The sequence below is a fragment of the Dipteris shenzhenensis genome, chromosome 31 (genome assembly GCF_047967505.1).
Source record: "Dipteris shenzhenensis isolate YYH24624 ecotype China chromosome 31, Dip_SZ_1.0, whole genome shotgun sequence".
Classification (NCBI taxonomy): domain Eukaryota; kingdom Viridiplantae; phylum Streptophyta; class Polypodiopsida; order Gleicheniales; family Dipteridaceae; genus Dipteris; species Dipteris shenzhenensis.
The window spans coordinates 46019945-46047347 of NC_141626.1; the positions used below are offsets into that span (position 1 = coordinate 46019945).

Below are 27403 nucleotides of genomic sequence, written 5' to 3' on the forward strand. Positions count from 1 at the left end.
CCGATACAAACCTGGTCATGGAAATGGATCAGTCATGACAAAGGACCAAAGCCACTCCCCTCTAGGTAGAGACAGTGGTAGCGTCCCCGAATCTCGTAGTAGGCTGGGCAAACACAAAGAAAATGCTCCTCTGTCTCAACCGTCCCCATCATGCATAGTGTGTAAACCCGTTGCTCTCTAGGTATACCCGCTGCTCTCCCTACCTCAATCCTCAGCTGATGGGATGAAACCCGCATCTGACCAATGGCAATCCTCGGTGCATGTGATACTCCTCTATCCTTGAGATACTGGGGTCTGATAATGAATCCCTCCTCTGATACTCTTAGGAAGTGGTCGCAATAAAACTGGGTCTTGGTGGGAAGCTCCTGGTCCCCGCCCCCCAAGTCCGGGATGTGTGAAGCTGGAGGAGGTCTAACCGTATGATACAGTTGATCTCATCTCGCGGGATCAACTCAGGAGGTGCATCCATGCTATGCTGAAAGGGGGGAAGCCTGTCCATCTGGATACTGTGCCTGGCAAGCCATGTAGATATGTGTGCATACCATGTGTCTGCCCCGCTCTTTGCAAGTTGTCTGGATAACTCTAGGGCCAACCTCGGAAGTCTCCAATGGGGCAAGTCTGAGACTCTGTGGATGAAAGTCACTGTTTGAAAGATGGCATCAACCTTGAGAGGTGTCATGGCGAACTTTTCCTGTACTATCTCACGTGGAACTGAGGGCTTACATCGGATCATCCTGGATCCCATCGTCACTTGTAGCCGTTCGAAGCTCCTCCAGTCTATCTTCAGAAGATCGCACCCCCAGAAAGGTGCTGCATACATGACAGCTGGCTGCACTAGTGTGTCGAAAAGCCAGCCCTTCGTCGGTGGATCCTGGAAGTGCACCTGGAAACACTGCCGCTCTAGTCTAGCCAAAGTACTACGCCCTCATGTGAGTTGTGCCTGGGCTGCATGTTTCATCGTGAAGATGGGTCCTATGAAGACTGCTCCCAAATATGTGTATGACTGCACTATCTCCACTGGTTCACCACGATAGGTGAAAGTAAGTCGGTTAGTCACTGCTCGTGAGGTGTTGAAGATCATAACCTTAGTTTTCCCCAGGTTAACCGTCAGATCTCTCTCTCTGCAAAACACCTGCTCGTGAGGTGTTGAAGATCATAACCTTAGTTTTCCCCAGGTTAACCGTCAGATCTCTCTCTCTGCAAAACACCTTTAATGCCTCCAGATCTCTCTGTAGCCCCTCCGCTGAAGAGGATGTAAGGACTATATCATCGGCATATAACAAAATTTGTATGAGGAGATCCCCTAATAATGAGCCCTCGCCACCTAGGCGATCTATGAAAGATGCGATCTCATCAATGTAGAGTCCAAAGAGAGTCGGTGAGAGAGGGCAGCCCTGCTTCACCCCAATGGTGCTCTCGACCCAATCCGATAGACCGCCTAGGGCATGGACCCTGCCTCTGATTGACTCATATAAGCTCATCACACCCCAAATGAGCATCTCTAGGATCTGCATCTCCTGTAGTCTCCTGATCATGCGGGATCGTGGAACAGTGGTGAAGGCTTTTCGAAAGTCTACGAAGCATGTGTAGACTCTCTGATGTCTAGACCTCGCCTCCTCAATGATAGCCCTCAGAGTGAAGATGTGGTCTAGAGTAGAGTGTTGCCTCCTGAATCCTGCCTACCCTCGTGCCTCTGTATGACTGCTGATCTCTCTCTCTAGTACCGATCCATAGATCTTGGCCAGTGTGTGGCCAATCATGAGGGTGCGATAGTTCCCGGTGTCCATGAGGTCTCGTGCTTTGTGTATTGGTACGATAGTAGTGGTGCTCCATGCTGGTGGGAAGCTGTGACAAACTGCAAGGTTAAACATATGTGCAAGGATCGGTGCTAGGACCTCTTGCCCATGTGCGAAGTGCTATGTCCAAAGGCCTTCGTGATCCTATGCTTTCCAGTTGTGGAGTCGGCAAAGTGCAGCCCGCACATTCTGCGTAGTGAATAGATGACAGGTAGTGGGCCTGGGCATAGAGGACATGTCTGCCGGTGTTTGCCTCGGGACATCATATAAGGAGCATGCATAAGTGTGCCACACGCCCGGATCCGTGATGGGGATGGGTGGCTTCCCCTTCGGGAGGAATTCCCACCCTGTGGTTGGGTCTCCTCCGCGAAATGATTTGATGATCTCATCCATCCTATGTGTGAGGAAGGCTCGTCTCTTGCGGCGTGTCAACCACTGAAAGATCCTGTGTGCCTCATGTGACGTCAATTGACCCAAGGCTCGCTCCCGTGTGAGGACGGCTCGCATCTCTCTGCATTCATAATCAAACTAGGGGTTTTGAGGCATCTTCCCATCTCATACCTGTGAAGATCGGGTCGTAGGAAAGGATCTGGTAGCAGCATCCTGTATCACTGTGACAAGGGTGGCTGAGGCATGGGCGAGGTCTAAATCAACCTCCACTAAGGCCGGAAGCTCTCTGGCTAAGTGACACACATACACTGGATCAAGGGCACGGTCAAAGTGGGTCTGGGTCCAGGTAGCGGTAGGAACTCTCCCTGTGCCTGGTGTAGTAGCAAGAACATCGAAGGCCAGATGTGAGTGGTCGGCTCCAAGGAGGGGGGGGTATGGTGAGGTCATGTATCCGTGAGGCAAAAGCCAATGGGCCCAGTAGGTAGTCCACTGTGCTGGTCCCGCCTCCATGTGGGAAGCATGTGAATTCCACAGATGATGGCCATCTTTGAAGGCCATTGTAGATGATGAGGTCGTGGATAGCTCCCAACTCAAGTAGGTGTTGCCTGTATGCTGCATCTAACTCTGGCATCATGTGGGGGTCTCTCTCATATGTGAAGTCAAGTAAGCCCACTTGCTTATCCCTTGTCCTTGCATTGAAATCCCCCAGAAGGAGGGTGTCTCCCTGTCTAGATAACTCTATGATATCATCATGTATCATCTCATAAGGATTGTGCCCCTCTGTAGTGACATCATGGGCATATGATGACGTGTGTGGAGGGAAATAGCATACTGCAATGAAGATCAGTCGGGCATCTAGTAGCTGCACTCATATCCACATGTGACGTGCATGTTGCTCTCTCCGTACTACAAATATGAGTGGTCTCAAGTGTGTTTTGAAAAGGACAGCTACACCTCCAGAGCCTCATACTCCACTATCTCTCCTCATTTCTCTCCGTACAGCCCCCCCCCCCCCCCATCGCTCAGCCCCCCCCCTCCCCGTCGCACAGCCCCCCCTCCCCGTCGCTCAGCCCCCCTCCCCGTTGCTCAGCCCCCCCTCTCCGTCGCTCAGCCCCCCCCCCCTCTCCGCTGCTCAGCCCCCCCTCCCCGCCACGGAGCTCCCCCCCTCCCCGCCGCTCAGCCCCCCCTCTCCGCCGCTCAGCCCCTCCCCGCCACGCAGCCCCCCCCCTCCCCGCCGCTCAGCCCCCCCCCTCCCCGTCGCTCAGCCCCTCCCCTCTCCGTCGCTCAGCCCCTCCCCTCTCCGCCGCTCAGCCCCCGTCTCCCCTCTCCTCTCGCAGCCGCTCCCCCCCCCCCTCGCAGCCCCCCCTCCCGTAGCGCCGCTCTCCCCCTCCCGTAGCCTCTCGCAGTCCCCCCTCCCATATCTCCGCTCTCCCTCCCCCTCTCGCAGCCGCTCCCCCCCCCCCTCCCCCTCCCGCAACCGCTCCCCCCCCCCTCCCGTAGCTCCACTCTGCCCCCCCCCCTCCCGTAGCTCCACTTTGCTCCCCCCCCTCCCGTAGCCTCTGCGCCACCCCCCCTCCCGTAGCCTCTACCCCACCCCCTCCCGTAGCCTCTGCGCTACCCCCCCTCCCGTAGCCTCTGCCCCACCCCCTCCCGTAGCCTCTGGCCCCCCCCCCCCCCCCCCCCCCCCGCAGCCTTTCCCCGCTCCCCCTCTCTCCACTGTGCCCCCCCTACTGTAGCCTCTCCGCTCTGCCCCCCCCTCCCATAGCCTCTGCGCCACCCCCCTCGCTTGCGCTTGGCCTGCTGCCCCATGGTCTGAGGGCCCTTGTCTGCTGCAAGCCTTGGCTTGCCACTGGCCTTGCACAGGCCTGCGCACCCCTACAACAATGCTGAACAAGATCTGCCTCTGCAGGAAATCGTGCACTTGAACAAGTCCTACAATGGCCCACAAACCCAAACAGTCTCCGAAGCCAATTGTGGGAGAGATCACAAAGCGCATCTCCAGGAGTGGATTAGCAATTGACAGCCAACCAGCCCTGAAAACATCGGGTGCAATGGGCACCAATGCAGTTCTTTCTCCCGCAGCCATCATCTCTACTCCAACCACTGCCTCCCCCACCACTGTACCACTCAGCCTGCCCCCCACAGGAGAGGGTCACAGTTCCTCACCCCCCACACAGCTCCCTTCTGTCTCCACCACTCTTATGTCTCCCCTTCCCCTCACCCAGCAGCCTTTCTCCACTCCTCTGCCATATACAGCCAGCCTATCGCCCACGCCCCCTTAGCCATACGCCATGTCCCAGCTCGCACCCTCCCGGGTCCCACCTGAGACGATAGATTACATCTTTACGGAGCTACATCGACTACGGGATCATACCGTAGCACAAGATCAGCTTATTCAGAGCATGCGCTAGGAGATCACTCACCTCCGTCAGGAGGTTGTCTCTCTCACTGCTACAGTCACAGCGGCCCCGTGCACTACACCAGAGGTGGAGGAGCGGATCGCTACCATCCAGACTGCTATTGCGGAGACTACCAGATGGGTGGACGTTGCGAGACGGGCACCCAAAGCAGCAGTCTCAGCCACCATCGTCGAGCAGGAACAGAGGGCCAGTAAGGCTCTCAACATCCGAGTACGAGGTATCCCCCGCGCAGATTCACTCACCCCCTTAGCGGACGCGACTGCTTTCGTGACCTCTACCCTCGGCCTCGCCGAGCATGGGATCGAGCATGCATGGCGCACAGGACGGGACCCCACGCGCCCACAGCCACTCATCATCCGATTCAGGGATACTCAGGCTCGACTTGCAACACTCAGGCAACGTGCTACACTACAGGACCACCCTACTATCTTCATGGATGAGGATCTCACACCTATGCAGGTGGAAGAGCGGCGCACCCTGCTTTAGCAGCGAGATGTAGCCCGTCAGGAGGGGAAGTGGGCTGTCGTCCGAGATGGCGGCCTATTAGTTGGCCCCCGCCGCTGAGCCCCACCAGGTACTCTAGACACGGTAGCAAACTCCCCCCCCAAATAGGGAGACATGGTCTATGAGATTTAGACTCAGCACACAGTACCCTTGGCATGCAAGGTCTTTGCAATGTCAATAAGTAGAGACTTTTTTGGCACTATGTACATAGATTGCACCCCGATGTAATTTCCTTATAGGAACACAACCAACACTTCTTGGCTGGCCAGCAAGGCCACTTTGCCGGTTATGACATCTTTTATGCTGGTACAATGCACTTTTCAGGGGTATGCATGCTGGTGAAACATGATATGCAGCCCACGGTTGCTCACAATGACCCCCAGGGTCGATGGATGGTGATCAGATGCATCTGTCATGCTGATCTTTATGAAATAGCATCGGTTTATGCCTCTCAAACTTCTGCAACAAGAGCTCAAATGTGGGCCTCCCTCAAACAATATCCATGGCATATGGAACTGTAATGGTACCTTATGGTCTGACCCTGGGAACTTCTCAGAGTCATACACTGGACGCGACATCGTTTTCTGTAGAGAGACACATGAGAGCCCCGAGCGCCCTCTCCCCTCGGTCACCTGGGAGTCAGTATTCCGTGAGGAGACCAGATATATTGGGGGGGTCCGAGGGTCAGGCGGAGTTGCAGTACTCCTTCGTTCAGTGCTCACGAGCTTGACATCCGTGGTTAGACGGGATGTCCATGCCCATTACCTATGGCTCCAATTCCGACGCCCCTCCACACCCGACCTCTTTATTGCAGTCTGCTACTTTCCTCCTGAGACGTCACATTTCGCACGGATGCTTCGTGAGGATACGGGGGTATCCCCCTATCTAGATCTCTACTCAGACATTGTGGAGTTCCCCAGACGCAGAGAGGTCCTCCGAGTTGGGGATTTCAATGCAAGGACAGGTGCACATCAGACATCACTCCTGGACTTCCACTCAGATCGGGTCCTATTACCTGAGATGGACACAGAGGACTTGGGCTTCCCCCGCTCCTCGGCTGACAGTCGCGCTCCCGTTACTGGGTATGGGCAGGCTCTTTTGGACCTTGGACGTATACATGATCTGGTCATCTACAATGGACTAGACCGGTGGCCTGCCTCCTCTGGTTTCACATGTTTCCCACATGGCGGATGAGCCAGTGTCGTCGACTACATTCTGGAATCTCCTGCTTTAGCCCCACAGATTACTGACTTTCGCACTGCACCCTTACCCCCAGGAGCCGATCACACTTACCTGTTCTTTCATATCCTTGCGCCCCGAGCCCCTCCCAGCACACCCCGCACTACACTACCTATCATGATATACACTTCGATCATAACCTCTCACTTGATTACTCAGCCCACCTAGCCTCCCTCCTCAGACACATAGACACCATACCCTCTCTAGATCACCGAGCCACCCTTATCACCCACTCCCTTCACAATGCAGCTCGCCACATCTTTCCTTCCACTACTCGGTCCACCCGCCCTCCACCCGCTGGCTCCACCCCTTGCAACAGCTGGTATGATGACGAGTGCAAAGCATTACGCTGCATACTCCGACTCACGACCCAGCGAAACGCTAGGGCCAACCCACGTCTCACCAGGGATTATCGTCGACTAGTCCGTCGCAAGAAGCTAGCCTTCCTGCGCCAGAATGAGGATACGCTACTGAACATTCTGTTTAGTAGCAACTCCAAGGATTTCTGGAGGAAATTCCTAGAACGCCGTCGATCCCCCTCCCTCCTCACAGACACTTCCCTCTGGCACACCTACGCACGCACACTCTATGATATCCCTGATCAGCCTCCTCCCGACCTCTCAGCCACCCCCCGCCCCACTTGTATCCTCTTCACAACCTAGGGAGTCACCCACGCAGCGCATAAGCTTCATAACGGTCGAGCTAAGGATCATGAGGGCCTATGCACAGAGCTTGTTGCCTATGGCATCAAAACTCTAGTCCCCATCTTGGCAACGCTGTTCAATGAAGCTGTCTGCCACGGGTTCCCTAGAGCCTGGACCCTGAACACTATCACACCCATCCACAAAGCAGGAGATCCCATGGATCCAGGGAATTATAGGACCATCATGGTTGGACATGTTATGTCCAAGATCTATGCATCAGTGTTAGATGGCGAGGTGAGTGCTCGCGCAGAGGTACAGGGGCTCAGGGCATCCGGACAGGCCGGCTTCAGGGCGGATCACTCGACTTACGATCACATTTTTACACTTAGAGGGATCATTGAGGAGGCCAGACATAGGAGACAGAGAGTATATTGTTGCTTTGTGGATTTCCGCAAGGCATTTGACACCGTTCCCCGTGCCCAACTCATCAGACGTCTGCAAGAGTTAGGCTACGACTCGGTGATTATCTGGGCAGTAGTAGCTCTCTATGAGCGGGTGATGGGGCAGGTCAGGATTGGCACCAGCTCAACCCCAGAGATCACGAGCACTATCGAAGTCAAACAAGGATGTCCTTTGTCACCGACTCTATTTGGCCTCTACATCGACAAGCTCGAGACCACCATCAGGACACTCGGAGGTGCAGGCTGCTCTCTTGCGGAGGCTGCCATCCAGATTCTCCTATACGCAGACGATGTAGTACTACTATCCTCTTCTGCTACTGGTCTTCAGCGACACCTGGATGGACTTCAAGTCTTCTGTGATACACATGACTTGAAGGTCAACCTTAGGAAAACCAAGGTGATGATCTTCAACACTTCCAGACCCGCTATGCACTGAGAGCAGTTCCTCTTCGCCGGCGACCCTGTTGAGATAGTTGACTCTTACACATACTTGGGCGTTGTCTTCTCAAGCCCGATCTTCACGATGCGCCGAGCCATGCAGGCCAGGATCACCCGGAGATACGCTGCTCTTGCCAAGCTGGAGCAACAGTGCTACCACTCCCACTTCCAGGACCTGCGGACCAAGTCTCTCCTTTTTGATTCTTTGGTCCGCCCAGCAGGCATGTACGGTAGCCCTTGGTGGGGAGTCGACCTTTCAGACACAGAGTGGGCTCAAGTCGAGCGCCTACAAATATTGATGTTTACTCGGATGATCCGCAGCAAACCATCGGTATCACACCAGATCATTCTAGCAGAGTTCGACGCCTCACCCCTACAGCTTGATGCGGCTTTTCAGGCTATCACCTATCTCCACAGAGTCAGGGATTTCAGCTCCTCCGCCGACGGTCGCCTCCGCCTACCTTGGCTAGCCCTATCCTCCTCTATGGCCTTATCCGTTGATGGGGACCAACGATGCTGGTATAGTCGTCTTTCCAGTTGGTTCACCCGACTGTGGGCCTCGACTTAGACCGGTTGCCTCCTTTTCAGTACAGCCTCGACGCTCCACCATCTCCCCTCTCCCCCACTGACCAGGAGGTCAACCGGCTCATTCGAGCGGATCTGCTCCAACTCCACACCTGGCGGACATGGTTTCTTCACTCTGAGCTTCCTGTGAAGCTCGACTTCTACCGCCGACACTGCCTCCAGATCTCACAGGAGGGCTTCATCACATCTCCGGGTTACACACAGCTTCATCTACCACATGCGCTCCGGATCTCCCTCGGTCAGTTTAGGGTCTCGTCACACCGATTACGGATCGAGAGCGGACGCGCAGAGGGTATCCCACGAGAGGACCGCCTTTGCCCACTTTGCGACTTGCAGGAGATCGAGTCGGAGGAGCACTTTGCTTTCAGATGTCCTATCTATTATGCCATTCGAGGCCGGTACCACTGCCTCTTCCGCGACGGATTCGGCTCCCTCCCACACATGCTGTAGTTCCCGGATCAGCGATGCCTAGCCGCTTTCTTACATGAGATGACTCGCCACCGAGATACCTCTCTCCGAGCACGGCGACACGAGCAGCACACACAGCGTGAGGACACCCAACGGCCTATCACTGACTTCTTCCAGTCACAGGATACCTCCTCTCAGTCTAGCCGACGACGCGGACGTGAGCGAGAGCCAAAGCCACGACAGTTGCGCCAGCGGACAGACTCACACATCCAGGTCCATGACATCTCGTCTCTGCTCTCTGCCTGCCCCACCGGGGTTACCGTTGCCCTCATCCACAGGGCCACCCGCCGCCCACGACGACCGAGCTCGACTAGGCCACGTGACGTTAGAGGCCAATCATCTATCGCACGGTTTTTTCCGACCTTCCATTTGACGGCCCCTCTATGATTGGTCTCTGATGATCACCACCTGCACATGTATACTGTATCTCCCCCCTCTGCCCCATTTTTGGTCCCCCCCCTTCTTTTTTGTATCATCTGGAGGTAGACACATTTTTTTTGTATCAGGACTAGACACACAGTCCTTCATAACCTCTTTTTTGTAGAAACGGTTGGCTGGCCCGTTTTGAGACCGCCACCGTTATGCTCATTGTATCAGTTATCTTTAGTCTCATAGACCTTCACGGTCTCCCGAAGACTTTAATAAACTTTCTTTCTTTCTCCTATGAACAGACTCCCAAATGTACCCTGTCACCATGGGCAGCCCTCTCTCTGGGCTCTCACGTGTCTCAGTGTAGAAGATGATCTCTCTGCCTGTGGTATGTCTGCGGGAGGGGAGTGCACAAAACAAGCTGAGTATGGCTGTATGGAACTGACCCAAAGGGTACCATTACAGTTCCATACAGCCATACTCAGCTTGTTTTGTGCACTCCCCTCCCGACTCTAACACCGTCATAGTTCCCCCTCTTCCTTCTCCCCTTCTCCCTTATCACCTCTATCAGCTCTTTCTCGAATAATCACTTTGCCATCCCTGTAGGCAGCCCATTTCCCTGCTTCCCTTGCTGCCATTACCCGTGTCATGCCTTCCCTTCTTTGCTCCTGCTGTAGAAGGGTGAGGTCATCATCCAAGTAGATTTTGGTCCCCTTCAGGGATGCTCACATGCTTATGAGGTTGGACCTATCGATTGCAGTTCGGAGTTTCAGCACTAATGGTCTTGTTGGTATCTCCGTCTTCCCTACCCTCCAAGCTGCCTCACATGTAAGGTTGACTCCCAGCTTGGCAAATAGGGCTTGAGCATCTACCATTGGGGTATCTCCCAACTGTGAAACCTCTAACTAGGACATTCATTGCTTTACCGGCCTGTCTTTTCTCTTCCTCTAGTGTCTCAGAAATGAACTCTTTTTTGGGAGCTGCTGATCCCTTTTTAACAACTTCTGTCCATTCAAGCATCACTTCTTTCCCCTTGTTGAGCTGTTGTGCGAACTCAGTATGCTTACCATTCATGGTAGTTTGCATGGCCTCCATCGCTTTCTTAAGAGCTGCATTTTCTGCTTTGAGCTCATCCATAACTTTGTTTTTTCCATCTGATGTTACTTGCTTGCCCTTCATTTGTTGTAGCTCAGTCCCCAATGTGTGTACTTGGTCTTGTAGCTTGGTCTGCTCATTTTCCCATTCTCCTCTCTCCTTCTCCCATTCTTCTTTCCTGGCCTTCTCCTTACTCCATTCTTCTTGTATCTTCCCACCTTGTTTCAGAATCCGAGCCACTGTTTTGTCGACATGCGCTTTCTCAGCCAATAGGGCCACATTGGTGGCCTCCAAGCTGTCGATTTTATCTATCAGCACGAGGCAGATTTTGTTCCCAAGGAGTGCAAAAGCAACCCCCATCATTTAGAGTACCTACATAATAGTCTGGAAGAGTAAACAGCCATACATCAGTTTAAGACTGAGAGTCTTTTGGTTTTGATTTAAACTCTCTGATTAGGGCTACGCCTTCACGGTGAACTGCCCATTTTCCATCCTTTCTGGCAGCCCTGACTTGAGCTAATTCAGCTGCCTTATTCTTGAGTTGAGCTTGTGTAAGCTCCTCAACTATCCATACTTTGGTACCCTTCAGCTTGTAAGATTGTCGAAGAAGCTTGATCTGCATATCTTTTGATTTCAGTATAAGGATTGCATGACCTTTATAGTGTGCAATAGAAGCTGGCTTGGAGTCGTCATCATCCAACCATTCAATGTTGGGCAAGCTGCTTTGATCTTTGTCAATATTTCACTATATGAGAGAGAGAGAGAAAGAAAGAAAGAAAGAAAGTGTATTATTGTCCACTAAAGGCCAAAATGGGCCCATGGGACATCAAGAACTCTGCATACAAGATAGCACAAAATCAACGTGCCACAAAGAAGAGGCATCGTCGAATATTTCACTATATGAGAGAGAGAGAGAGAGAGAGAGAGAGAGAGAGAGAGAGAGATTGTTAATGGGAGGCGCGGTGACATATTGCAGGCACCTCGACAATCTTTTGCTTATAGATGATGGCCGACTTTTCCATGTTGACTTTGGTTTTATCCTTGGTCGAGATCCCAAACCTTTTCCACCTCCCATGAAACTATGCAAGGAAATGGTGGAAGCAATGGGTGGAGCTGAGAGGTAAATAGTACATTGATGTGTGAAATTCCATTACGCTACTATCTTCTTTTATTTATTTAAGACTCGATGTCCCATGTAGCATTTGTTAGGGCATTGCGATGGTGTTTTTATTGAAAACCTACGTTTCTTTTAATGGACTGTATGGTATTCTCTAGTGTTTAATCAGTCACTTCTCTGCACTTTAATAACTGCGATGTAATGTGGAGGCATGAAATTGAATCTTCCAATGTTCCAACCTAAAAGTTTTAAAAAATACTTCTAGAAGTCAAGGTTTAAGAATAAGGTCTAGCTAAGTTAGTTATTGGGCTGCAATTCGTTATTCATGTGCAAATTGAGTGGAGCATGTTTTGGAAGGGCAATAGAATTCTCACTTAAGTTGGACATGATGTTTGCAGTCATCACTATGGCCGTTTTAAATCTTATTGCTGTGAGGCCTACAATATCCTAAGGAAATCAAGCAATCTTATTTTGAATTTATTCCACTTGATGGCTGGTGCAAATATTCCAGATATTGCTGCTGACCCAGAGAAGGAAATTTTGAAGGTATGCAGGAATAATCCACCTTTTTTGTGTGTGTGTGTGTGTTGTGTGTCTGAGTGAGTGAGAGAGAGAGAGAGTCTATTAAATTCTTTGGAAGACCAAAAAGGGTCTATGAAACTAAAAGAAACTGATACAATGAATTGATGAGTGGAGCCACTAAACAGGCATCAACACCCAGGATGCATACAAAATCAAGAATCCATAATCCTTCCCATAACGGCGTCAGTACATAAAAGGAAAAAAGACTCTTTGAGTGGAAGCCGGCGAGAGTGTCAATGCTAGGAGGACAGCGTCGATGTGTGAGGATGCTGCAGGGGCAAAAATACGGTAATAGGGCACTGGCGGCCATCAGCATGTACAGCCTGCTGGGATCTCCTAGCTGTAACATTGCAGTGAACAAGTGCCATGGTCTAGAGAGAGAGATGATATAAGAAAGAAAGAAAGAAATTTTATTAGAGTCTTCGGAAGACCGATTGGTCTATGAGACTGAAAGAAAACCTGATACAAATTACAGTAAGGGTGGAGCTATTGAAACGAGCATCATCACCCGTGCTGAATCCTAAGTCTGATCATACATAATCAAATACATCTGGATGTAACAATGAAAAGAAAAGGACTGGAGCGGAGCGGAATCCTCCGTATGTCATGTCCCCCTGGCTGGTGCATAGCCGGTGATGGGACACTGGTGCCCGTCAAGGGGTGCCGTGCGTCTCGGTCTCTTGGACGAGGCTCGACGCAAGACCAAAGCCACCGTGACTCCCGTGGGACGTATCCCGGGTCTAAACAATGACGGGAGGTCTCCCAGAGTGATCTGTGTGTCCCCTCCATGTCTCGTGTGTCGTGCTGCGATCGTCGGGTCGGGGTCTCTGTCACGTCGGCGGCTATCAATGTCACTCGATGGGAAGAACTCTGTGATCCTGCTTTGAGAGGTGTCTGATGATGTGGCCAAGCCCCGTCGCCTGAGTAAGTACTCTCTATGTCGGATTCCCTCGTGAATGAAGGCCGCGAGGCACCCTGATCTGGGTAGGCGAGGAATCTGGAAAGGAGCCTGGAGCCATCTCTGAAGAGGCAATGGTAGCGACCTCAGATCTCGTAGTACACTGGGCACCTGAAAATAAAATGCTCCTCTGACTCAACCTCCTGACAGTCGCACAATATGCATAAGCGATGCTTCCTAGGAACCCCCTCTGCTCTGCCGCTCTCTATGCGGAGGCGGTGTGATGATACCCGAAATTGTCTGATGGAGATCCCTAGTGAGTGAGGCATATGAAGCTCAGTGTACCCCGGTGGTGTGATGAATCCCTCCTCCGAAATGCGAAGACAGTAATCTCTGTAGAAACTCAGCTTCACTGAAAGCTCCCTCGGCTCCAACCAGGTCCTAAAGGTGTGTAGCTGCAGGAGATCCTCTCGAATGACCTGGTTGGTATGTGGCCCAATCAGGATGGTGGGTGGGAGTACCGGAGGGGCATCTAAACTGTACTGAAAAGGAGGTATTCTATCGATGTGGAACCCTAGTCTCACAAACCATCTGTGAGTCCGTGCATACCAGCATGGCTCGTCTCCCTCTGCTGCCAACCTCATGGAGGAATCGAGAGCCAACCATGGCAACCTCTATCTCCCTGACGTGCAGTCCCCATATGATCTAACCCGATGTAGATATGTGATGGTCTGAAAGGATGCATCTAGTTGGAGTGGAGAGGCACCAAACTCGGCCTGAATGATGTGATGTGGTACATACGGTTTCCCCCGGATCATCCGTGAGAGCATGAGGATCTGCAAGCGCTCCACCCGTGTCCACTCTATCTCTAACATGTCAGGCCCCCAACAAGGGCTGCCATACATACCGGCTGGTCGAACCAAGGAGTCGAAGAAAAGAGCCTTGGTCGAGCCTTGGTCCGAGGGTCCTAGAAGTGGGAGTGAAAGCACTGTCTCTCTAGCCGAGCCAGTGAGGCGTATCCCCTGCTTAGTCTGGCCTGCATCGCTGGTCTCATCGTGAAGATCGGGCCGGAGAAGATGACCCCCAAGTAAGTGTATGAGGATACGATCTCAACTGGTGACCCACCCAAAGTAAAAGTAAACTGTTTCAGTTGCATGTTTGCTCGAGAGGTGTTAAAGATCATGACCTTGGTCTTGCCAAGGTTGATGTCCAAAACATGGGATAAACAAAAAGCCTGCAGTGCATCCAGGTGTCGTTGGAGCCCCTCGGGTGTGGACGACAAGAGTGCCACGTCATCTGCATAAAGAAGAATCCTGATGATGATCCCGGCAAGTGAGCAACTGGTCCCTCCGAACGTCCCCATGAAAGTCTCAAGCTCATCGATGTAGAGGCCAAACAGGGTCGGTGATAAGGGACAATCCTGTTTGACCCCTATGGTACTCAGGATCTCATTTGTCCAACCTGCGCCTGTACGAACTCGGCTTGAGACTCTCTCATACAGTGCCATGGCTGCCCAGATGATCTCTTGATCAAATCCCAGTGTCTGTAGGCGTGTGATAAGACGAGCTCGAGGTATTGTGTCAAAGGCTTTGCGGAAATCCACAAAGCAACAGTATACCCTCTCCTTCCGTGATCTGGCCTCCTCAATGACACTTCTGAGTGTGAGTATGTGATCCATAGTCCCATGGTCTCGCCTAAAACCGGCCTAACCCTCTGCTCTGAGCCCTCTCATCTCTGCGAACAGGCTGACCGATGCATCCAATACAGCTGCGTAGATCTTGGACATCACATGTCCAATCATGATAGTCCTGTAGTTACTCGGGTCCATGGGATCCCCTACCTTGTGGATGGGGGTGATGGTGTTGAGTGTCCAAGTCCGGGGGAAGCCAAGGCAAACAGCGTCATTGAATAGCTTTGCTAGGATCGGGGCTAACGTGTCGATCCCAGATGCGATAAACTCAGTGCATAGCCCCTTGTGATCCTTAGCTCGGCCATTGTGTAGTTTCAATGTCGCGTCCTTGACTCCCTCTCTGGTGAACAATGTGCAAGTGGTGGGACGTGGTGTGTGTATGAGGTCTGGAGTGGGCTGGTGTGGGACATCATATAGATGGTGTGCATACGTGTGCTAGAATCTCGTATCGGTGAGGGGTGATGGGGACCTACGCTCAAGGAATCTCCGTCAAAATTCCTTAGAGTTGTTGCTGTACAAGATGTGCAGCAGCTCCTCCTCATTTTGACCCAGAAAAGCCTGCTTCTTTCGACGTACGAGACGTCGGTACTTGCGTACCGTGTCTGGTGTGTTCGGGAGGTGACATCTGGTTTCAAGTCGGAGCTATCGGCGATAAGCCTTGCACTCCGCATCGTACCAATTGTTGCAAGGTATAGAACCAAGAGGTGGTGGTCTAGTGGACCGTGTGGTGTGGGGAAAGATTTGGAGGGCAACCTCGTGGAGTGTGCGACTAATCAGAGCAGCACGGTCCTCTATGAGTGGTCTGTGATCGATGTAGGTTAGGAGTCTGTTTAGGCGTCCAGAGTAGGCCGGTGAGAGGCTGTGATCAAAGTGTATGTCGTGTAGGTGTCGTGCTTCCTATGTGGTGTGTGTGGTGTGGCTAAGCATGGGGTGGCGATAGTGAAGAATAGGTATGTGTGATCAGCTCCTGGAGGGAGTGGTGCTACGGTGAAGTCAGTGATACATGAAGTGAAGGTAGGGGATCCCATGATGTAATCTACTACACTAGTGCCCCCCCGTGTGGGAAGCAAGTAAAACCACCTGAGGAGGGCCATAGGTTGAGCCCGTTGTAGATGATGAGATCATGCATCCTGCCCAAATCAAGGAGCGCGTGTCCATATGGTGTAACAGGCCCGTGTCGGTCCAATGAGGTCCTAGTCATACCTGCTCCGTCTAGGTCCATGTCTAGAAGCATGATAGAGTCGTCTCGGAAGTCCAGGAGTGGTGCCTGTCACGAACTCGTCCTGGCGTTGGTATTATAGCCCACGTGAGACACTTCAGATCTATGGGACTGGCGATCACTATTACCTAATAGTGATCCCTTAAATCTAACGGAAGAAAATATGACAAACTTGCTATGTAGTGAGTACTCGTGAGGCTAGCTTGTGTGCTAGTCCTAGTACCTTGTTGCGGTGTTCTAGGACTTCTTTTAATTAGTTTACTAGCTTTTTGGTTGGCTGCTATAGCAGATTTGTCAAATTGTCTCTGCTGTCCCGATCACCTTCTCTGATGTGTGCATAGGCTCTACAACTTAGGAGTACCAGCTCATTTTCTACCTCCCATGTGGGACAGATTTTGCATGTCCTTACTCTCTTGGGATCGTGGGTCTCCCCTCTCCACCTCTAGATCATGTGAAATGGCTCTGATTTTGCAGATTAGATGCCTTTAAGACATTGATATGTCTTACCCGAGGTATTTTTGCATTTCGTAGCTGTCCCTTGAGTTAATTTCCTGTTTGTAGAACTGCATTTTTGTCCCCAGGTTTGGCCATAGTTTTTTGTAGCATTGTCTGCCTTACTATCTCCCTAATTTCACATGCATCTTCTAGTATATCAGCAGTGGTTAAATCTCGTGCTTCCATCCACTTCATTCCCTCCTTCCCACTTCATTCCCATGCTTCCATCCACTTCATGATTTGCGTAGCTTCCATTGCCTTCTGCGGTATCCTATTGGCATCCATCTTCTCAACTTTGTTGAGGTAAGCCATGAATTGACCCTTCTAGCGGAGCTGCATGTTGCTGAAATATACGGGATACCGGATACGCTAAGGGCTACGTTGAAGCTGACAACGAGGCTATGTTGACGAAAAGGCTTCGGTGGGATACACTATGGTACGGGATGGGCTACGTTGACATTGACGATTGACGGCCATGCTGACGTTGACAACGAGGGCTACACTGACGTGACGACGCTGACGACGGGCTACATTGGGTTGTCAGGTACGCCGAGAGGCTAGGTAGAGTGTTGAGAGGAGAGCAAGGAGGAGGGGCAGTGGGTTGAGAGAGAGAGAGAGAGACAGAGATAGAGACGGAGATTATTAAAGTCTTCGGAAGATTGATGGGTCTTTGAGACTGTGAAAAACTTGGTACAAACGAGCTGTGGTGGTGGAGCTACTAAACGAGCATCCACACCAATGCAAATGCAAAGTATGCAGAATGTCAGTACTAAATCCTAAATACAACATAGTCATGTCATGTCGGTAGTCGACTATCTCATCATCATGTGTGGTAATGGGGGCATGAAATTGGCGATAGAGTGTTGTCGGCCACTCAAAGATGCAGCCCTAGCATGTCTCCTGGTCATATGTTTGCGTCTAACCAAGGCTACTGTGACCCCCGTTGGACGAGACCCAACTCTAAACATGGAGGGGATGTCCCCAAGTGTGATCTGTGTGTCAACCTTTGTCTGAGCTGTCAAGTCACAGGCTTTGGGTCACGGTCATGTCGAGGCCTCGTCCCATGGGTGTCCATGTGATCTGGCTGGAAAAACTATGTGATAGAACTTTGAGAGGGATTAGCCAAGGAAGAAGTCTACTCTTGTCTCCGTGCTCGAAGTATTCTCTCGTGGAGTCTGAGTGCCTCATGAACGAAACCTGCCAAACATTGTTGGTCTGGGTAGGAGATGAATCGAGCCGAAACCCCATAGCTATCTCTGAAGAGGCAGTAGAAACACCCGTGGATCTCATAGTAAATAGGACACCTGAAGATGAATTGCTCCTCTGTCTCTCAACCTCCTGCATGTCACACAAAGTGCATATGCGCCTCTCCCTGGATAGTCGCTCAGCTTTGCCGCTCTTGATACGAAGGCTATGTGAAGAGACCCGGAACTGCCCAAGAGAGATCCTCAGTGAGAGGGGTAAATAAATATGAGTGTACCTTGGTGGGTCAATGAAACCTCCGTTGTGATATGTAAGAAGTGATCTCTGTAGAAGCCCAGCTTCACTGGAAGATCACTCGGGCCCAGCCAGGTCCAGAATGTGTGTAGCTGTAATAGACCCTCACGGATAACCTGGTTGGCTTCGTGTGATAGGAGGGGAGAAAACGGAGCATCCATGCTATAATGGAATGGGGGTAGCCTGTCCATGTGGAGCCCCAGTCCCTCGGACCATCTCTCTATGCGTGCATACCAGCACCTTTGGTCTCCTCCTGCTGCAAGTGCCATAGAAGAGGACAGTGCTAACCAAGGTAGCCTGCTATGCCCAGAGGTGTAATCCCCATACACCCTGACTCGGTACAGATACGTGATGACCTGAAATGCAGCATCTAGCTATAATGGGGGCTGGACCGGACCAAGGAGTCAAAAAGCAACCCTTTGGTCCGTGGATCCTGAAAGTGAGAGCAGAAGCACTGCCTCTCTAGTTTAGTCAGTGAAGCATATCCTTTACTTAAGCGTGCCTGCATCGCGGGTCTTGAGAGGGAAAGGGAGAGGGAGTGGAACGACGAAGACAGAGAGAGAGAGAGGGGGAGACACAAAAGTGTGGGTGTAAAAAGTGTTGAGCCACACCACAAACTCATAGGTTTTATTAGGATTAGGTTTTTCACCCTATGACTGTCTTAAGACAGTCATAGGTGTCATAACTTCAAAAGGGTGGCAATGTGCCTTTACCCCAACAACCTCCCACCTAAAGGCCAATGTGCCTAAAGGGGAGAAAAGAATAAAAATTACAGTAATATACAGCTACTGTATACAAGACCATAAAATAAGAATGGTCTCATCCTAATCCCATGATGTGGCGGCAATGTGCAAACCGCTCTGTAGGCAAGCTCTTAGTGAGCAAATCTGCAGGATTATCATCAGTATGCACCTTCACAAGCTCAAGTCGCTTGTCTTCCAGTACCTCCCTGATGAAATGGTATTTCACATCTATGTGCTTGGTCTTTTGATGAAAGACTGGATTCTTTGCCGTCATGATAGCACTCTGACTATCACAATGCAAAACTGGCATATCTCCTGTAATGCCCAAATCTCCCACCAGCCAAGTAAGCCATATTGCTTCCTTGCAAGCCTCAGTGGCTGCAACATATTCAGCTTCAGTGGTTGACAGTGCAATGCATTTCTACAACCGAGACACCCATGATATAGCACCTCCTGCAAATGTGAAAATATAACCGGTAGTAGACTTCCGGTTATCTGCATTCCCTGCATGGTCTGAATCTATAAAACCATGCACCAATGCATCCTGCCTACCATAGCACATGCACAAGTCTTTGGTACCCTTGAGATACCTCAAGACACCTTTCACTGCTTCCCAGTGCCGCTTGCCTAGATTTGCCATATACCTGCGGATGACTCCCACCGCAAAAGCAATATCCGGACGAGTGGCAACCATAGCATACATCAAAGAACCAACTGCAGATGCATACGGAACCTTGGCCATTTCAGCCTTATCATCATCTGATCTGGGGCTGTCCTTACTGCTGAGTTTTAAATGTGGAGGCAACAGGGTACTAATAGACTTCCCCCCCTCCATTTTAAACCTCTGCAGTACTTTGTCAATGTACTCTTTCTGTGACAGAAACAAAATTCCCTTGGACCTGTCACGGATAATCCGCATACCAAGAATATGATTTGCATCACCCAAGTCTTTCATGTCAAAAGACTTATGCAGTTGTTTCTTCAAAGCACTAATCTCCTGCTGAGATTTGCTGGCAATCAGCATGTCATCCACATATAGAATGAGTAGCATCAAACTGCCATCCTTTGCCCGTTTGGTGTACAAGCAGTGATCGGTCTCACACCTATGATACCCTTGGGACTGCATGAAGGCATCAAACTTCTTGTACCATGCCTGCTTGAGTCCATACAAGCTCCTCTTGAGCTTACACACAAGCTGCTCTTTCCCTCTGGCTGACTCATGTAGATCTCATCATGGAGATCTCCGTGAAGAAAAGCAGTCTTCACATCCATCTGACATAAATCCATGTCCTCATGAGCAACAAGAGCTAACACTGCTCTCAAAGTAGTCATCTTGACGACAGGGGAAAAGATCTCATCAAAGTCAATGCCCTTCTCCTGCTTAAATCCCTTGGCAACCAATCTGGCCTTATACCTCGGTAAAGCATTTGAATCCACTTTGACTTTGTAAACCCATTTGCATGGCAAAACCTTTCTGCCTGCAAGTAGCTGCACCAAGTCCCATGTATCATTTTGAAGTAGGGAGTCCATTTCTGACTGCATAGCTTTCTCCCACTTCCTTTTCTCTGTTCTTCCCATAGCTTCCTTGAAGCCGGAAGGCTCACCACAATCTGTCAGCATGATAAAATCAGCCACATTATTGGCTCCTGGAACAAACTTGTCAGGAGGCCGTTGTACACGGGTGCTCCTCCTAACAAAATGTTCCAGATTAGGCTGCTGTCTAGCCTGTTCGTCATGCATGACGGGTGGCTGTACCACCATATTTGGCTGTTCTACGGCCCCATTTGCTGGCATATCCAGTGGTGCATCATTGGCAAAATTGTCTGGCTGATTTTCAGCCTGTATACCCTCTTGAACAGGGTTATCTACAGCAGCCTGCTGCTGCATATTAATGGGCATTCTTTGCTGTCCGACATCATCATAAACAACCCTCCTGTATTCCACAGGTTGCACGGGTTCTTTGTGTACACTATCCTCTTTAAAGATGACATCATTGCTGCGTATAATCTTCCGTTTGACGGGATCCCATAACCTGTACCCCATTTCACCTTCGTCACCATAACCCATAAAGATGCATTTGGAAGACTTTGGCTCCAGTTTGGTGCGCAGTTCTTTGTGTATATGAGCAAAGCACTCGCAGCCAAACACACGTAAGTGCTTATATGAAGGTGGCTTGCCAGACCACACCTCCTCTGGCACTTTCAACTCCAAATCCTTATTCGGCGACCTGTTAATTAGGTGAACTGCTGTTTGCACGGCTTCTACCCAAAAGCCATGGGGCAATGCAGCATAAGACAACATACATCGAACCTTCTCCTGAATAGTTCGATTCATCCGCTCACTCACACCATTTTGAGATGCATTATGAGGGGCTGTGAGTTCCTGTTTAATGCCCTTAGCTTCGCAAAACTGTACAAAAGCATGTGACACATACTCACCCCCATTATCGGATCTAAGGCATTTCAGCCTGCGACCTGTCCGATTCTCAACCTGAGCGACAAACTTCTTGAAAGCATCTAAGGCATCGTTTTTATGCTTCAACAAATAGACCCACACTTTGCGTGTGGCATCATCAATAAAAGTAATGAAATACTTTGCACCCCCTAGTGATAGCTGTGGCATCTCACACAAATCTGTGTGCACTAGATCAAGCGGTGCTCTATTTTGGGGAGTTCTCCTCTTATGAGGAGTCATAGAATGCTTGCCAAATATGCAATGATCACAAGTAGGCAAATCTGAAAATGAAAGAGACGGCAGATAACCCAAACGTGACAGTTCTTGCATTCCTTTAACGGACATGTGTCCCAACCGGCTATGCCACAATGAAACCTTTGGCAGCTCGGTTATGGCAACAACATGATTACCTACACTGGAAACATAAAGAGGGTACAAGGTATCACTCTTATAACCCTCAGCCACTACAGCCTGGCCATCAGTAATCACCCATTTGGAATCCCCAAATGTGGTGTGGTAACCACTGTCATCCAACAAGCCAGTGCTAATCAGATTTTTCTTGATTTGCGGCACATGGCGAACACCATCAAGCATAAATATGCGTCCATCAAGGAATACTATCTGTATACTGCCAATCCCTGCAATCTGACATGCATAGTTGTTCCCAAGGTGAACAACTCCATGAGTACCTGTGTAGGAAGTAAACCACTCCCTATGAGGAGTAACATGAAAAGAAGCACCTGAATCCAAGAGCCAGGTGTGCATGTCATGGCCATCAATAACCAATGTATGTGCAATTACAGCAGAAGAGCATAAAACATCATGTCTGTCACTTTCACTGTCCTCTGCTGCAACATTCACTGTATCCAAGTCATCTGCCTTGGCCTTGCCTTTGCCTTTGCTTCCACTACCTTCTTGGCTTTCTGATCCCGTATAAACTTGAAGCACTTAGACTTCACATGTCCCTTCTTGCCACAGTAAAAGCATTCAATATCCTTTTTGCCACGGGACTGACTGCGGGATTTGGACTTTCCAGCAGATCTCCCTTTCTGCTGAGTCCTACCTCTTTCCTGTACCTGCAAAGCATTGGAAGACTTGCTGCCCATATTATTCTTCCTGCTCATCTCCTCCATAAGGAGAGAGCTCTCCACATCAGCATACATAAGAGTGACATTTGAATTAGACAGGGTGGTCTTGAAAGTGTCCCAACTCTCAGGGAGGGTACACAACAAGAAAGTGGCCTTGAACTCCTCATCACAAGGTTCAATCCCTGTGCAATAAGCTGTGTATAGATGGCATTGAACTCACTCAAGTGTGAGGTCATAGCTGTACCTTCCTTCATGCGAAGATCAACAAGCTTCTTCAACCAATAAACCTTACTGGCTAAACTCTTTTGGGCATACAACTCTTCTAGCCTCTGCCATAGGCCATAAGAGGTCTTTTCAGCCTGAACATTGAACACAAGAGAATCACTGAGAGTAAGCATGATAGCAGCCCTAGCGGACAAATCAAGTTCCTCCCACTCATCATCTGACATCCCAGATGGCTTGACACCCTTCACCCTTATGGGCTTAGAAATCTTCTTTAGCAGAAGTACATTCAAACACTGTTCTGCCCATAATGCATAATTGTGTGCCCCTTCCAATTTCTTTATGTTCAGAATTGAAGATTCACTTCCCCTTGATGCCATATCAAATAAGGAAAGTACCTGACTCCCTGTAAGTCAAAAAATGACTAAATAAAATTCTGATTTCTAAGAAAACCTGCTCTATCAAGAGCCAGGAGCACTCACAATAGTGCTGTTTTTACTGTCAAAAAAAAATCTGCAGCAAAACAGAAAATTTTCCCTCCAGTCACTGTACCGTGCTCAAATAGGCACAAAACAGTAACTTCAGAATGCTGCAGCTGTTCCACAAGTGCTTTATTAGTGCATCATCAGCTGACGAAGCACAAAACACTGCTGTCCTGGACACTTCTCCCACCTCAGATGAGGTATTGCACTGATTTTATATGCATAAACCACTTGTCATACACTGTTTTGTTCACTGAAAAGAGGCTCCAAACACCTCAGCCTGTCACAAACCTGCAACAAAGAATGGGACAAATCCCAAGCAATCACCCTTCTGCCAAGGGGATAAAAGGCATCTGAAGGTCTCAAACAGTAACTCAAGTGCTCACAAGCAAAATGTGGTCAAAAGCCCCTTGATTTGACACGTGTACCAAGTGAAAAACACCTCAACACTAAGGTAGCATACAAAATACAGCGCTCTCCTGGCACTTTCACCTGACAATGGAATGCATAAACGGCCCTGTGTACACAGTAACAACACAGATCCCAACGTACAAACACTGAAGAGAAAATCTTTTGAGCACTGTCAACGATGGACAGTTAAGGACCGAGTAAACTCGATGCGCCCTGGCCAAGCGTGGCCCAACTGAGATTTTTCAAGGTGTCGTACACAGAATGTGACCTGCAAGAAATGTCACTGAATACACTGCGGAAACAAGACCAATGTGAGCACCCTGGCTCCACACTGCCTCAAGGCATACACTGCATAAACTGCTAGGCAAAAGCCCTTTGAAATTGTCACCCGAAAGCTGAGATTTGCACTTAGCAAAAGCATAAATGCCCTCTGCAAAATCAAGGCATTGGACCTTCCCGAAACAAAATAACTGTGCAACCACTACACTGTGGCACTAGTCACCTCAAGCACGAGGACCTCAACAACACAGTTTTGAGAACTGAACAACCGGGAATGAAGAGCAGAGTGATCTCTTTGTTTCCTTCTACCCCAAAAAAAAAATGTGCCTCCTGCACCTGCTGTTCCTGCGTAGGGTACCTGCTGTACCCTGTACCTGCGAGAGCACAAATCCCAAAACAAAAAATCCGACCTGTACCTCCCTGACGCAGCGACCGTACGGCGGCGTCTGTACAGTACGACCGCCTGTACGGCGTCCATACAGTCGGTACGGATGATCGTACCTGACCGTACAAAGGGCTGTAGCAGCATGTGTTGCGCGCTGCGCGCGCCTGGTAGGCTGCGGCCGCCGGTGCTGTGCGGTGCGCAGCTAGCAGCAGTTAGCCGCTGCTGCTGCATGCGCGGCTGCGCCCGCTCGCACGCGCTGCCCCGCGCTACCCGCGCGCGTCGCTTGCACGCTGCCCTGCTCTGCCCGCGCGCGCTGGCGCTGCCCCGATCTGCTCGCGTTGCCGCCCTGCTAGCCACTGAGGGCACTAGGCCCGAGGGGAGAGGAAGGGGTAGAGGGATAGACCTGAGTGGAGAGGGAGAGGTAGAGGCTCTGATACCAGTTGAGAGGGAAAGGGAGAGGGAGTGGAACGACGAAGACAGAGAGAGAGAGAGGGGGAGACACAAAAGTGTGGGTGTAAAAAGTGTTGAGCCACACCACAAACTCATAGGTTTTATTAGGATTAGGTTTTTCACCCTATGACTGTCTTAAGACAGTCATAGGTGTCATAACTTCAAAAGGGTGGCAAGGTGCCTTTACCCCAACAGGTCTCATAGTGAAGATGGGTCCGGAAAAGACGACCCCAAGATAAGTGTATGATGAAACTACCTCAACAGATGACCCATCAAATGTGAACTGCTCCTGGCGCATGACGGCTCGAGATGTATTAAAGATCATAACCTTGGTTTTGTCCAGGTTGACCTTCAATTCATGAGACTCTGCGTCAAGGTGTCTCTGGAGCCCCTCTACGGAGGAAGACAAGAGAGCCACGTCATCTGCGTAAAGCAATATCTGGATCAGCGTGCCTGCAAGGGAGAAAACTACCCCCCCTGGGTCTGCATCATTCTCTCAAGCTCATCAATGTATAGGCTAAACAAGGTAGGTGATAATGGACACCCTTGTTTGATCCCGATAGTGCTCATGATCTCGTCTGTCCACCCAGATTCTGCTCGGACTCTGCCTGAAAGTCTCTCCTAAAGTGCCATGACAGCCTAAATGATTTCCTGGTCGTAACCCAAATCCTGTAGGCGCCGTATGAGGCGGGCTCTCGAAACCGTGTCAAATGTTTTGGGGAAATTAACAAAGCAACAGTAAACCCTCTGCTTCCGTGTCCTCACCTCCTCGATGATACATATGAGCGTGAGAATGTGGTCCATGGTCCCATGATCATGTCGGAATCTGGCCTGTCCTGTTGCTTTAAGTCCTCGACCCTCCACAAAACTGCTGACCTCGGAATCAAGTACTGATGCATAAATCTTGGACATGACATGTCTAATCATAATGGTCCTATAGTTCTCCAGATTCATGAGATCCCCTGCCTTGGGAATGGGTGAGATAGTGTTAATGGTCCAGGTGCATGGAAATCCCAAACAAACAGCTTCATTAAATAGCTTTCTAAGATCGGGGCTAGGAGGTTAATCCCATATGCAATGAACTCAGTGCATAGTCCCTCATGATCCTTCGCTCGGCCATTATGAAGTTTCATTGTAGCATCCTTTACCCCCTCCCCCTAGTGAAGAGGGTGCAAGATGTGGGGCGTGGCATATGTGAGAGGTTAGGGGCTGGCTGATTGGGAATATCATAGAGTGTGCGTGCATAATCAAACCACACCTGGGTGTCAGTGAGTGGTGAAGGGGGCCGTCCCTCTAGAAATCTCCGCCAAAAGTCCTTAGAGTTGTTACTAAACATAATGCTTAGTAGCTCCTCCTCGTTCCAGCGAACAAAGTCTAGTTTGTTTCTGCGTATACCAGTCGACGGTACTCGCATAGCGTGTCTGGTTCACTCAGAAGACTGTTTCTGGTTTTGAATCTGAGTTGACGGCGTAAAGCTTTACACTCATCATCGTACAAGCTATTACAGGGTATGGTCCCAAGTGGTGAGAGAGAGAGAGAGAGAGAGAGAGAGAGAGAGAGAGAGAGGTGTATTAATGTCCGCAAGAGGCCTCGCGGGCCTATGGGACAAAGTGCACAAAAAAGTATAGACTCATACAAGCCTAAGTGGGCTGGAGCAAAGGGCGCACTAGGGCCCTTGCTGAGTACTAATCTATACTAGCAAAATCATAATCATAATGATCATAATTAATCAAGTGCAAACTGAATCAAGCTAGTCACGGAGCTGGGACTCAGAACCCGAAGCCTAGTACAGTGATGGCTCCTTGGTGAGCTGTGAAAATATCTCGTATCTGCATCTTTCGAGCTGTCTCGTGCTGTGGCTGGGGACACGGTCTCCTCGAGAGAGAGTGAGAGCTATGAAATGTCTACGAGACCAAAAGATTGTAATACATCATGCTCAAAACACCCCACCATCGATTGTGGTAGTGAAGCGTTGGCGGAAAATAATATTCAAATTACAGTAATCAATGGAAAGATTATTCAAAATTTCCAAAACCTTCATAGGTCCGACAGATCAATAAACCATCATGTAGGTTGTTTTGGCTAGCTCACAAGCAGAGAAGCTTTGTAGAGCAATACATTAGGAAGACCATAAGTTTACTGCACTAAGAGGAGCAATCCCTATCCCACCTCTTTGACTCCCTGACTTCCACCTCATCTCTAGCTTCCAACTTCCAGTACTTCCATCCACTTCCTCCAGGTATCCTCCTCCTCCTCCCTCCTCTTGGTGAGAACATGAAAACCGTTGATAAAACAAAAGAGGAACATGGCTAAAAAAACAACAGATAATCTTCAAACTGGAAGATATTGAGGCTGGGGCAATCATGGAATCAGAACTTCAGTGTGTACTGGCTCCAAGAGATAGTAGCCTAGCACACCATCCAAAGCATGGATCCAAAATACAGGAATCGTGTCATACACAAGCTCATTGCAATTTTTCCCAGACACAAAGCAGAAGGTCCATGAACCACCAATCCCAAAATAAATAGCAATCTCAGGATAACGTAACACCCACAAGCACCTTCTGACAATGCAAGAAACATCAAAATATAAGAAACGAACCCACAGCTCAGTGGGAAAAGTCTCTCTGTATCTGCATCAGGAACCAACCATGTACTGCTTCACAGATGTCTTCTTGTCTCAAACCAAATTGCACATGGAGCCAGCAAAAACTCTTTTAATGACGAACATAAGTCAGCGATTCAGCTTCCTCGTCAAATCAGCAACCCACCAATCAGGTGGTTGTAGGTAGATCCATAGACAAATCAGCGCATATATTAAACTGCCTCTGCCTTATTGCCATCCAGTCACTTCATAAGAGCAGCCAAGGAGAATCTCAAATGAAATCTCAAATCTCGTAAATCAGTCAACAACCTGACAAACTCTTGTCTCAATGCAATTCGATCAATCAATTGGCATAGTGATCGTTCTCACGCCACACCA

General features: G+C 50.0%; 1 protein-coding gene across 1 annotated transcript in view; it reads left to right on the forward strand.

Annotated features, from left to right (window-relative positions):
- Window positions 1-27403, forward strand: part of VPS34 (vacuolar protein sorting 34) — a 179830-nt gene that overhangs the window by 120468 nt on the left and 31959 nt on the right. The window contains exons 15-16 of the mRNA XM_087402441.1: window positions 11386-11529; window positions 11925-12072. Of these exons, the coding sequence (XP_087258567.1) occupies window positions 11386-11529; window positions 11925-12072 (292 nt within the window). The remainder of the gene's footprint in view (window positions 1-11385; window positions 11530-11924; window positions 12073-27403) is intronic.